This window comes from Fukomys damarensis, unplaced genomic scaffold, assembly GCF_012274545.1.
Source record: "Fukomys damarensis isolate Sample0158 unplaced genomic scaffold, DMR_v1.0_HiC HiC_scaffold_34, whole genome shotgun sequence".
NCBI classification, from domain to species: domain Eukaryota; kingdom Metazoa; phylum Chordata; class Mammalia; order Rodentia; family Bathyergidae; genus Fukomys; species Fukomys damarensis.
In genome coordinates, this window is record NW_022900946.1 from 6,113,006 (window position 1) to 6,125,913 (window position 12,908).

Consider the following 12,908-nt stretch of genomic DNA (forward strand, 5'->3'; position numbering starts at 1 on the left):
CTCAGCTTGCTACCCCATGCTGCCTCCACCAGAGTAAAAGCCTAAGTCCACAGGGTTTCCTTTATCAGGCCCCAGAGTCCTCCCTGGTCTTTTGTTCCCCCACAACCACACTGGTTCCTCCCTTCCCGTGCCTCCCTCATAGCCTGCCATGACTCTTATCTAGGTGTCCCCAAAAAGCCTCATGCACTCATGTGTGAGGCTTTGGGGAGGCGACTGGATCATGGGTGTGAGCATGTGACACTGGACATTGGGGTTTGGCACTGGATAACGGGCGTGTGACACTGGGTCATGGGCGTGTGGCACTGGATCATGGATGTGTGGCATTGAATCGTGGGCGTGTAACACTGAACAATGGGGTGTGGCACTGGATAATGGGTGTGTGACACTGGATCGTGGGCATGTGGTACTGGATAATGGAAGTGTGACACTGGGTCATGGGCGTGTGACACTGGGTCATGGCCGTGTGGCACTGGATCATAGGTGTGTAACACTGGACATTGGGGTGTGGCACTGGATAACGGAAGTGTGACACTGGGTCATGGGCGTGTGACACTGGGTCATGGCCGTGTGGCACTGGATCATGGGTGTGTAACACTGGACATTGGGGTGTGGCACTGGATAATGGGCGTGTGACACTGGGTCGTGGGCGTGTGGCACTGGATCATGGGTGTGTGGCATTGAATCATGGGCATGTAACACTGAACAATGGGGTGTGGCACTGGATAATGGGCGTGTGACACTGGGTCGTGGGCGTGTGGCACTGGATCATGGGTGTGTGGCATTGAATCATGGGCATGTAACACTGAACAATGGGGTGTGGCACTGGATAATGGGCATGTGACACTGGATCGTGGGCATGTGGTACTGGATAATGGAAGTGTGACACTGGGTCATGGGCGTGTGACACTGGGTCATGGGTTTGTGGCACTGGGTCATGGGTGTGTGGCACCGGATCGTGGGCATGTGGCACTGGATCCACCCACCAATGGGTTTATGGCTTGGTGTGCTGTTGGGAGATGAAGTCTGGCAGGAAGAGCTGGGTCACTGTGGGCCTGGCCTGGAAATGTATATATATGTATACGTATATATGTATATGTATATGTATACATATATGTATATGTATATATATATGTATATATGTATGTAAATATATACATACATGTACATATTCCTCCTCCCTTGATCCTCACTGCTTCCTGCCTGCCACACCACAAACTCCCCTTCTGCCATGCCCTGTTGCCAGGCCACCCCGCCTTGGAGCCAGCTGACGATGGACTGAAACCTCTACACACTGGGAGCCAGAACAAACCTCTCATCCTTTAACTTGTGGATGTCAGATATTTTGTCCCAGCGACAAGAAAGTAACTAAGACACTGCTGCTGTGCCCCCTCTGCCTGGAAGCTCCAACCCCAAATGTCCACATAGCCCACACTCCCCCCAGATTCATTCAAAGGTCACCACCCTCATGACACCTTCCTGATGCTTCTCTTTCCTCATATGACCCCCTGCCAGACTCCCAGCCCCCCTTGTTAGCTGTATTGTCCTTCTTGACATTCATCATCCTATGATACGTATTTTGAGTAAGTAGGGAGTGGATGGTTTGGCTATGCCTCATTTAAAAGTGAGCTCTGAGGGGGGCAGATTTTTTTTTCTCTTTAAGTCACATAATAGATGCTCAGTAAATATTTGCTGGATGAATGAAAGCAAGCACTGACTGTTAACTGTGATTATTAGCTACTATCAGGCCTGATTAACTTTGTCTCCTCATGGCTGGCACAAGTCTGCGTGTAGCATGTAGTAAGGACAATGAAAATATCTAACACTTCTGCAGCATTTCCTACATGCCAGGCACTGTTGTGAGTATGTTTATAGGTTATGCTCATTAATCCTCAAAATAACCCGGTGAGATACAGGGTTTTCATTTTTCCCACTTTACAGAGCATGAAAACTGAAAGTAGAGAAGTTAAAACACTAACCCAAAGTCACACAACAGTATTCAGTGGGAGACGCGGGATTCAAATCTGGCCAGCTGCCCCTATATTTGCAATATTTAGCTGCTAAAATACATGGGGCCTTGAAGCTAATCCTACCCATTAAACCTAAGCCTGGGTAAGAAGTGTGGAGTGTGATTTATTTCAAATCTCTTTATGAAGGTGTCGTTCTTCAGCCTGTGGATTTTTGCTGTTCTGTTGCTTCCCAAATACTCCATTTGCCCCATGGGCATCTTAATGTCAGGGACTCAGCTCAAAACACTGAGCAGACACCCCAGGGCACTCACCAGGGATGGCATGAAAGTTAGGGTTCTCCTCACTGCTGTTCCGAACAGACTCAAAGACAGCCCAGAGGAACTCTTTAGGGAGTCGGCTCCCAGCCATCCTCCAAGCTGTTTGTTGAAGAATATCAGGAAACTGTGGGTTAAGAGGGACAGATCATAATCAAAGCACATTATACACATTTAAATCAGAGCTCAAACAATAACACTACTTAATGCCTCTGGTTGGTTTTTTTTCTTTCTTTCTTATTCACTGCAGCTTCTCATACAAATGAGAATCAACTAATGTGGTCTCTAAAAAGAAACCTATAAAATGACACTTGATCTCCACAACGATCCATTCAATGTTAAATAAATATATGTCATTTTCGCCAACCAGAACATCAAAAATAAAGTCACGATACTTTGCACTGGCTGCAATGTAGGTGGCGTATACCCTTACTTTTTGGTGGGACTGTCAAACGGTGCTTTATTACAAGGGCAGTCTGATAATATCCACAAAAAACATAGGTTTGTTTACCCCTTGTAGGCTCGGTGCCATTCTAAAGTTTTTCAACTTCGTGTTTACCATAAAAGGATACAGGGAGGGATTGGTTACCTTTGAGTTTGGGGTAGAGATTATCATTCAGGAGCTTTGGTTGCCCTGGAGAAGGTGTCAGTTCTCATCTGGAACTAATGCACTTTCTGGGGACTCGGATATTACTGGAGCCCCATCCAGGAGCCCCGGAAATGAATCAAGCGCTCATCCTGTTGTGCACTACTATGCCCCAGCCTATCAGACAGAAGGCATCTCAGCTCATGTAGTTCTCTCTAGTCTAATTCTCAGGGGCTCCGGCTGGACCAGTTACCAGGCCCTACCTGCAGAGACTCCCAGCCAGTTTGTCTGGGCTAGATGTCCACATCAGGATCTCTCCAGTTGACTCTCAAGTGCAGCTCAGGCTGGGTGGCAGCTCTAAGATACACTCATGAGTTGCGTGATGGCCTTACAGTTAGTGACAGGCCACACGCACAGTGCTGGTCCCCTAAAATGGTAATGGAGCTTAAAAATCCCTGGTGCCCAGGGACACCGCTGCCATCCCAAAGCAATACCTCCCCACGTGTCTGTGGTGCTGCCGTGTAAACAAACTTATTGCACTGCCAGTCATCTAAAAGGACAGCCGAGGACCAATTAATGTTTTCCATCAATCCAAGCCCCGTGTCTGCCCGTGGGCCCCTGAGATCATATTCTCTCCTGATGTCAGTTTGTGTGAATACGTTCTGTGTTGTTCACACAGTGTCAAAATCATCTAGTTATGCACTGCTCAGAACTTCTCCCTGCCACCAAGCGATGCATGACTCTGGTTAACTTTTAAAAATGCAAAGTGCTTCGCAGAGTGACTGGTGTTTTCAATGCTGTGCCTTTAAAGGGGAGCATGTATGTAGCTGTGGGTAGGATTTTTCTGAAAAAATGCGGAGGAAACTCAGAACAGCAATTGCCTCTGAGGAGGGAGGCTGGGGAACTAGAAATCTGGGTGGAAAAACTCTTATTTTTCATGCTGTAGCCTTTGGAGCAGTTAGGATTTTTTTTTTTTTTTTTTACCCAGGAGCAAATATTACATGTTCTATTATACATTCAAAGCATGAAAAAAAGAGCATAGAGAATAATACAACAAAACATCCATGGAACCACCATCCAGCTTATGAAATAAAATATCACAGATACAATCAATAGGTCCCTCCCTTACTGTTCCGTCTCCCTCCGTCCCAGGAAGTAACTGTGGGGCTGAATTTGGCATTAAGCCTAACCCTACACACGTTTACATTTCTCTTACATATACACTGGCTTTGCATGTGCTTCAGGTTAATTTAGCTACTATTTATTCACATACTCAGTATCCTACTATGCATATTCTTTGTAACCTGGTGGGTTTTTTTCTTTAATTCTACGTCCTGTTTCTTGAGATCTCACCGTGTTTATATAAAACTGGTGATTTTAGAAGTTTCCCCCTGTTTTTTCAATACTGGGGGTTATTCACCTCACATGGAGCTACATCACCAACCCTTTTATTATTTTTTATTTTGAGGTGGATTCCTAAGAAGTTGCCCAGGCTGGACTCCAACTCACAATACTTCTGCCTCAACCTCCGAGAGTGCTGGCATTACAGGTGTGCACCACCCCACCCCTGAAGTTGAATTTTTAAAGATTAGATTAGTATGATAATATTTATATATCTACTGCTTCTGACTGTATGGTTTGTTGGTTAGTTTGTTTGTTTGTTTGTTTGTTTGTTTGATACCGGAGATCAAACTCAGGACCTTACGCTTAAGAGAGGCAGCAGCACCACTGAGCTAAATCCCTGGACCTTATGACTGTATGTTTGAACACTGAGAAGATGAAATGACCAGTGTGTGATACACATGTGCCCCGGAGTGGGGTGTGTGTGTGTGTGTGTGTGTGTGTCTGTGTCTCTGTGTTGGAAAGCCCCGTTGAGCAGGTATCGTGCACCTGTGCAGCGGTACAGGTAGGGCAGTGTGAGATTTTGTGCTCACAGTAGATCTGACTGTTGTCCAGCAGGCATTCATTCCTTCCCTACCCTCCACCTCCTTGGAAAGAAGCTACTTCCGGCCCCCGTAAAGGTGAGGCTTAATCACGTGACTTTCTTTGGCCATTGGCATGCAGCCGAAGTGAGTGTCATTTTTCCAACTACATTTTTCCGCTCCATTTCCTGGAGCTTCAGACCTTCTCGGTGAAAAGAACCATCAAGGGCTCCAGAGACGGACTTAGGGAGATGTGCAGCTGCCCCAGTGGCCCACAGACAAGGCAGCAGGAAACACTCTTTATATGCCAGTGGCACTGTGTGGCTTCACTTACACAGCAGAAAGAGACTAATTTCTGCTTGGCTTTAACGACTCTTGGCTCAGACTGTCTTATTGTGGAGAGCCACTCTGACCACCATGCCCTGACAAAGCTGATGTCCAGTAACGCTATGTCTTTTTTTTGTTTTATTTTGTTTTTGGTACCGGGGATCGAACTTGGGACCTCGAGCTTGTGAGGCAGGTGGCAGAACTACTGAGCTAAATCCCTGGCCCAATAAGACTATGTCTTGAGGTTCAATGTGTTTGCCCCAGAGATTGTACACCTGGGCATGCATGTGCATGAGCATATGGTACTGGTGGACATAAGAACTTGAGCGGAAGTGGCTGCACTGGCACACACCTGTAGTCCCAGATACTCAGGAGGCTGAAGTAGGAGGATCACTTGAACCCAGGAGTTCAAGATCAGTCTAGGCAACTTAAAGAGAGACCCCCCCAACATAAAACCAAATAAAAAAAGCTAAGACTTGAGGATCATGAGTTCAAAGCTAGCCTGGATTACACAGCATGTTCAAGATGTACATAGCAAGTCCAAGGCCAGCCAAGCCATGCAACAAGACTCTGTCTCAAAAAAACAAAAGCTAAGTGACAGAGTCTATTTAGCCCTTGCCTTACTCCCTTAACCTGAGCCTTGGGCAACTTGAAATGGAGCTGAAAACTGCTGAGGAAAGGAAGAAGCTTCCAGAACCACAGACTATAGCACCCAAGGAATACAAGAGACCTTACTTTCCTGCCCTTCAAACTCTTCAGCCTTCACAAAAGTGAACACAGAGGTACCTTCATGGCCACAGAACGTAGCTCATCTCCTGAGAAGAGTGTGAGAAAAGGTCCCGAGTCCTTCACAGTCTCCACAGTCCAGTTCTGTGGGGGTCTAAGAGATGAAACACAGTAAAATAAAAACCCCATGTGGCACAGCTTCTGCCCTTATACTCTAGAATTTTTACTTTCAAGAACAGACTATTCTAGCTGGGTGTGGTGGCACATGCCTGTAATCCCAGGACTCGGGAGGCTGAGGCAGGAGGATCACTGTGAGTTCGAGATCAGCCTGGACTACCTGGACTACACAGTGAGTTCCAGGTCAGTCTCAACTACATAGTGAGATGCTGCCTCAAAAAAAAAAAAAAAAAGAACAGACCATTCTTAGTATGTAGAAAGCCTGTCAATCTGTCAATAACAAGGCCCCACTTTTCTGGTCAAAAGAAATGGGCATGTGATGCAGGCTGACCAATGAGAGTCATCCCTTGGAATTTCGATGGCACTACCTGAGGGACTCTCTTTTTCCTAAGATCTCCTCCAGTAAAGAGGAGATTGGAGGCCAATCCTGTCAGCATATGGAGAAAACAAAGGCTACACCAAGGAATTCTGAGCTTAGGAATAGAAGGAACATTTGTGACTCAGATCCCGCCATGCCTGACGTCAATACCATGCAGTTTCCCGTTATATTGTATTTGTAAATTTGAGTCAAATTATTAAGTTTCTACTACTTATATCACAAAGTTTCCTTCCTTCCAGTCCTGAATATACGAGTAATAATGGGGTTTTTTTCTATTCAGTTACCTGAAAAGTCTTCTCCTACAAAAACATTTTTTTTCTCTTGACTTTGGCAGGATGACAGCATAACCCAGAATTTTGTTCTAAGACAGATCAGAAATGTCTATAATTAAGCACTTGACACTATCTTTGGTGATATCTGTAAAAGAGATCTACACAAATCAGTAGTGATAACCTCCACAAGGCCACTACCCCTGCTCCAAGCATCCTCACCTCTATTTCTTCCATAAAAAGTATCATGAGTTCATGAGAGCAGAAACCACACTTACTTCAATAACCATTTACTCTTAGTCCTACTAGAAAAACAGTTGCCACATGCTCAGCACTCACGTGACAGGTCTTGTTATACATTCTTTACCTATATCAACTCGTGTAATCATCACAACCACCTCCTGGGGACAGTAACTGTCTCCATTCTACAGGCATGAAAATTAAACCGCAAAAAGATTAAGCAATTTTCCCAGGCCACCTGGACTGTAAATGATAGAAACAAATTTTCAGCCCAAAGATTGTGACTCCTGAGTTCATGCTGTTAAATTCTACCCAATAGAATAATGCCTGTGATACCATAATTGCTCAAAAAGTACTCATCATCTCAGCCCGGACTGATAGCTACCAGGTCCTACTCAAATGTCTCTCTCATGAGACACTACAGGGGAAAGAGCAGTTCTGCTTTCTTCCAGGGACATCTGATTCACTTGGAGGTGGTGGTTCCCGTCATTACCATCATCATCATCATCAATAATGTCGGAATGCAAAATGGTAGTTACTTTGGAAGACAGTAAGATGGCTTCTTAGAAAACTAAATACATTCTTACCCTATGAGCCACCTACTGCCCACTTTGGCTTTTACCCAAAGGAGATGAAAACTTATGTTCACACAAAAAAATCTGCATATGAATGTTTATAGCAACTCTATTCATAATGGCCAAGACCCATAGGCAACCAAGATGTCCTTCAGCAGGCAGCTCTCTACATAAAATGTGGTACCTCCAGACAGTGGAATATTGATCAGCACTGAAAAGAAATTACCTACCAAGCCATTAAAAGACATGGAAAAAAACTTAAGTGTACAATATTGAAAGAAAGAAGCAAATCTAAAAAGCCTACATACTGCATGCTTCCAAGGATATGGTATTCGGGGAAAGGTGAAATTATCAGTGGTGACCAAAAAGGAAGGGGAGGGAAGAATAAATATACGTAGCACAGAGGATTTTTAGGGCAGTAAAACCATTCTGAATGACATTTAATGGTGAATATGCTTTCATACATTTATTCAAACCTATAAAATGCACAGCACCATGAATAACTCCCAATGTAAACTATAGACTTTGGGTAATAATGGTAATGTAATAATAATAATAATGTCAATTCACCAATTATAATAAGTGAATTGCTCTGCTGGGAGATGCTGACAATGAGAAAATTATGAATATACTTAGGCAAGATATATATGGGAATTGTATACCTTCCTCTCAATTTTGCTATGAACCTGAAACTGCCCTTAAAAACTACTTTTTTTTTTTTTTTTTTTGTACTGGGGATTGAACTCAGGCCCTTGGGCTTGCAAGGCAGGTGGCAGAACCACTGAGCTAAATCCCCAGCCCAAAAACTACTCTTTGAAACAATAAAAATGGACTTCTAGAAAGATGGCAGAGTGGTAAACAGCAGCAAATCAGCATCCTCGAGATTCAGAATCCAGACAGTGGAATATAACAACTTGAGGAAGAAAAGGAGGGAGGTGGATCCTTGGGAACCAGGACAGATTTGAAGGGAGAATTGGAGCCCACGGGGAGGTGAAGAAACAGACCTCAACACAGAAAAAGGAAGTGGCAAACTGCACCTTCTCCCTGACTCCTGGCTTGCAGTGTGAGAAGGGAGGCTACAGAGACACAATGAGCTCATGTGACTCCAGAGGTCTTCACAGAGAAACGCAACAGTGGGACGGAGCAGTGGGTGCTGTGAACTACAATAGCTGGTGGGTAACTGTAGTCCAAGCGTCCCCTGGAGAGAGTGCTTGGCCAGATACCATTTTAGGGAGAGGCCAACTGAACCTGGAACTCAGAGCAGCCATGGGTTGGCTCCCTGTCAGGGCTCCCAGTGACTGGGTGACATCCAGGGTCAAGGAGCCAAGGTCAGGCCAGCAAGAGATACCCACAGTGTTATAGGCTGAACAATTCAGGCCCCAAAGCCACAACCAGAGGCTAGGATCAGCCTGAACTTCTGTGGAGTTGAAAGCACCAGAATCAGCACCCCACCCTATTCCTACTGAAGGCTGGCTGGGGTTATCCAGCCTGGATCTGGACTCTGCTTGCCTCCTTTGTCTACCATGACAGTGGGGACACACCCTGATTGGATACTATCACAAAACTGTAGACCCCAGAAGACAATCACAGGCTCAAAATTACAGAGAAATCTTTTATCTCTCTTTGCTTTGGTTGTTGTCACTATGGTTTGCATGTTTATTTTTTTCATAAGTGTGAACATTGTTTTTAGGGTTTTGTTTTGTTTTGTTCTTTTTTTTTTGTTTTTTTGGTGTATTTTTTTTTTCTTTCTTTTTTCATAAGTGTGAACATTGTTTTTAGGGTTTTGTTTTTTTGTGTTCTTTTTTTTTTGTTTTTTTGGTGTATTTTTTTTCCTTCTTTCTTTCTCTCCTGCCTTCTTCACCAGTTTCCCAAAGCTTGGGTAATTGTCCTTTGTCCTTAAGCCTTGTTTCTAATCTCTTTCTCTTCTTTTATTTCTCTATTTTTTCCTCCTGTCCCTTTTCAATTTTCTTCCAAGGGTAACACTGCTCTGTTGAAAGGATATTTACTGTATATAACTTTCTGATTTGTTTTACATTTTATTATATAACTACAAAATGTGTACCTGTGGTTAAAGTTTCCAAATCAACAGTTGCCACAGTCTGTAGTTTACTAGACTCTGCTAGATGCCATTGTTATTAGTAATTGTGCTACTTTAGCCAAGGTGACATGGTGGCTGTGATTATTTAATATTCCTTATATGCCGATATCAAGATTGTCTGGGGGCTGGGGATTTTTCTCAGTGGTTCCACAGCCTGCCTCGCAAGTGCAAGGGCCTGAGTCTGATCCCCAGTACCAAAAAATAATAATAAAAGATTGTCTGGGTGTCATAAGCAATATCATAGCCCAGTACCAAAAAATTAAGTGCTAAGCCAAATAGGCAGCAACTTCTCATCTCTAATAAATAGAAGAGGCAGGATCTTGGGACAGACTCAAAAGCCAAAAGCCAGCTGTGCCTAGAAGACATCTCTGAAAAGTGGTCACTTCCTTAGGAGGTCTCAACACTAATAATAAAGCTACCTCATAAGCAATTTACAAGCATCAACACAGAAAACAAGTTTTTAAAATTAGAAAATGAGATGACACAGAACCAAGATGTAACTCCAGACCTCCAGCTCACCCAAGGCAAATCCAGGGAGCACTGAGGTGGAAGAAATCAAAAGCCACCCAGATGAAATTTCTGAAACGGTAGCAGCAGAAGTAACAAAGCAGATGAATGAGGCTCTAGAAAAAAATCAGAAATTATTTCACAGATAATTAAAAAGACTATGACCATAATAAGGACATGGTTAGTGAATCTAGAGTAGACACAGATTTTTTAAATAGAGGATCTGAGACCAAAAAACCAAACAAATAAAAATAAAGGAGCTTAGGAAAGTGATGGAAACCATGAATGCTCAACATAGGAAAGAACTGGATTCCATGAAGGAGATTTAAACAGATATCCAATAGATTAAAAATACTATTGAAAAAGGGCTAAAGGGTAGCGACTGCTCCCATCAGAAAGTGGGAAGGGCAGGGGAAAGGTAATAAGGGAAAAGAAAAAAATATGAGACAATGAAATAAAATGGAAATAAAGTGTTTGTAAATGGGGAGCATAGGAGGGGGTGAAGGGAGGGCAGGGACGAGGGGAAAAAATGAGAACCAAGACCTGTCATGTAAAGGTACAAGATCCCAATGCTAAATGTAACTGTACTGTCTACCTAAAATGTACCAATAAACTCAATGAGAGAAAAAAAAATCCTATTGAATGTATATGCCACAGAATCAACCAATGTGAGGACAGAATATCAGACCCAGAAGATAGGTCTGCAGTTAGCGATCATCAAATGAAAGACTTCTTAAGACAATAATAATTCCAAACCTTACATTTTAAAGTGCTATCTTTTCAAAACTCTTTTCCTTCCACATGCCAGGGTGTGTCACGGCAACCATGTAAGGCCTGCTGACAGCTACAATTGTCCCACTTCCCAGGGAATCCAAAGCCAAAGGAAGTTCACTTTTCCAGAATAGGTACAGGCATCTGATCATACCCTGTGCTAGAGACTGTCTCCTCCGACGGGGCAGGAGAGGTGAGCCTTGTTCCCCCTCGCCTAGCGCCCTTAGCCCCACAGAGCTGAGCCCCATTCCTCTCACCCGCACTGCTCCAGGAGCCTGAGCCTCACCGCAGCCTTCTGCTTGGGGCTGAGGTCTGGGCAATCTCTGAGGCCGTGCAGAGCAGTGGCCCAGGCCCTCAGGGAGATCCCCCTTTCGATGAAGGATGCAGGTAAGTGACAGAGCAGGTTCCCCACGATGTCCACGATGTACTCATCAGCAGTGGAATTGTCCTGAAACCAACAAGTGAAGCTGATGAGAGATCCAGCAGGGCTCAAGGACAAGATTCCTTAAAAATACTTCCTGCCTCACACTTCTTAAAGATTCCCTGCATGGACCACAGAGACGAGTCCCCCGGTTGGATTCCCCAGGGAGACTGACCTCAAAAGTCTGAGAAAACCTAGCTGGGCACATTCTGAGCACTCAGTAGATGAGGGCTTTTGTTGTCACAGCTCTAGGGAAATCTCTGGAGTTCAACAAGCACCATAGTATAATATTAAAAAACAGTGTTTCAGAGTTTGTTCGGCACTTGAAAGTTTTCAAAGTCCTTTCTCAAAATGGAAAAAATACAGCTTACATTTATTGTGTGCTCACTATGTGCCAGGCACTGTTTTAAGTGTCTGCAGGTCTTAATCCATTTAATGTCCCCAATACCTGTCAGAGGTGACCACTAATATCATCCAATTTTTTAGAGACAGCTTCCCAGGCAGCCTGGGAACTCTGCCTTGACAACACAGTGCCTGCTTTATGCCCTCCAGAACTCTAGAAGGCACCCACCTCACAGAGGAGAAGACTGAGGCTGAGGGGAGGAATGTGACTTTCCCAATGCCTCATAACTAACTGCTGCATGCCTAGAACTCAGACTCTACACCATGCTTTCTTCCCAGTCTTCCAGGGTGGCCTCCCCTCGTTCAGGCCCTTGAACAGGAGTCTATAGAACCATCGCCAAATGGCTCCAACCAGGAATTTTAGAACAAGTCAGATCTCTTGCCATCACAGAAGGCTCAAGATCCCAGCCAAATCTGCTCAAGGGCTCCCCAGATGGCCCCAGATACCCCAAGGGGAAGGGACATCGGTGAGAATGTCACTTACAAAATTTCCTTACCAGGCACTGCTGGACTTTCCTGAGGACCAAATTCTTTTTGTGTGGATCTAAAACCAAGGAGTCCAACTGAATCTTCCCCAGGCTGATCAGAAAGGGCACACACTGGGAGTCTGGGACAGAAGCCAGGAAGCGTGCCCTGGAGAGAGACAGGGAGACTGAGGGGAGGAAAAGAGGTCCACAAAGCAGGAAGTCCCCACTGCTCCCATCAGGCCTCATTCTCCCTCCTCTCAGGCCTACCTCAGAGGCCAAGCCAAGTGATACCTGTATCACTGGTAATCACACAGGCAGGGTGCTTTGCCTTTTGTTTTTAAATAAAAGATAAAGCAAGAGAGTTTGAAAATCTATGTGGGGCTCAGAATTTAATTCCTAGTTCCCGAGAGCTTCACTGTGTAAGGCACTCTCCCTGCTGCCTCTGGATTTTCAATAAAACACAGGGGGGAGAATCACTTTGGCTCAGACAATCCCACCCTTCTGGCTGCCAAGCCAGTGAAGAGGGGCCCACATTCACTTACGGAAGTGTAGCCAAAAGGAACAGCGGAATAGTCGACCTGGAAATGTCCCAGTGTTTCCACGCCAAGCAATTAACCTGGAAGAGGAGTGGTTCTAGGAATTTAGTCCAATAATAACCAGGGCAAACACAGAATGCTCTCTCTGTGTGCTAGGCACTGTTCCAAGCATTTTCTAGATGTTCATTTATGTATAAAACGCCCTAGCCGTGGGTACTGCTACT

At 44.6% G+C, this 12,908-nt stretch overlaps 1 protein-coding gene across 1 annotated transcript in view; it reads right to left on the minus strand.

Moving 5' to 3' along the window:
* Positions 1–12,908, minus strand: part of Otoa (otoancorin) — a 63,981-nt gene that overhangs the window by 16,522 nt on the left and 34,551 nt on the right. Inside the window, exons 17-21 of the mRNA XM_010623546.1 lie at positions 12,691–12,764; positions 12,179–12,314; positions 11,116–11,306; positions 5,903–5,996; positions 2,279–2,408 (exon numbers count right to left, since the gene is read on the minus strand). Coding sequence (XP_010621848.1) covers positions 2,279–2,408; positions 5,903–5,996; positions 11,116–11,306; positions 12,179–12,314; positions 12,691–12,764 — 625 coding nt within the window. The remainder of the gene's footprint in view (positions 1–2,278; positions 2,409–5,902; positions 5,997–11,115; positions 11,307–12,178; positions 12,315–12,690; positions 12,765–12,908) is intronic.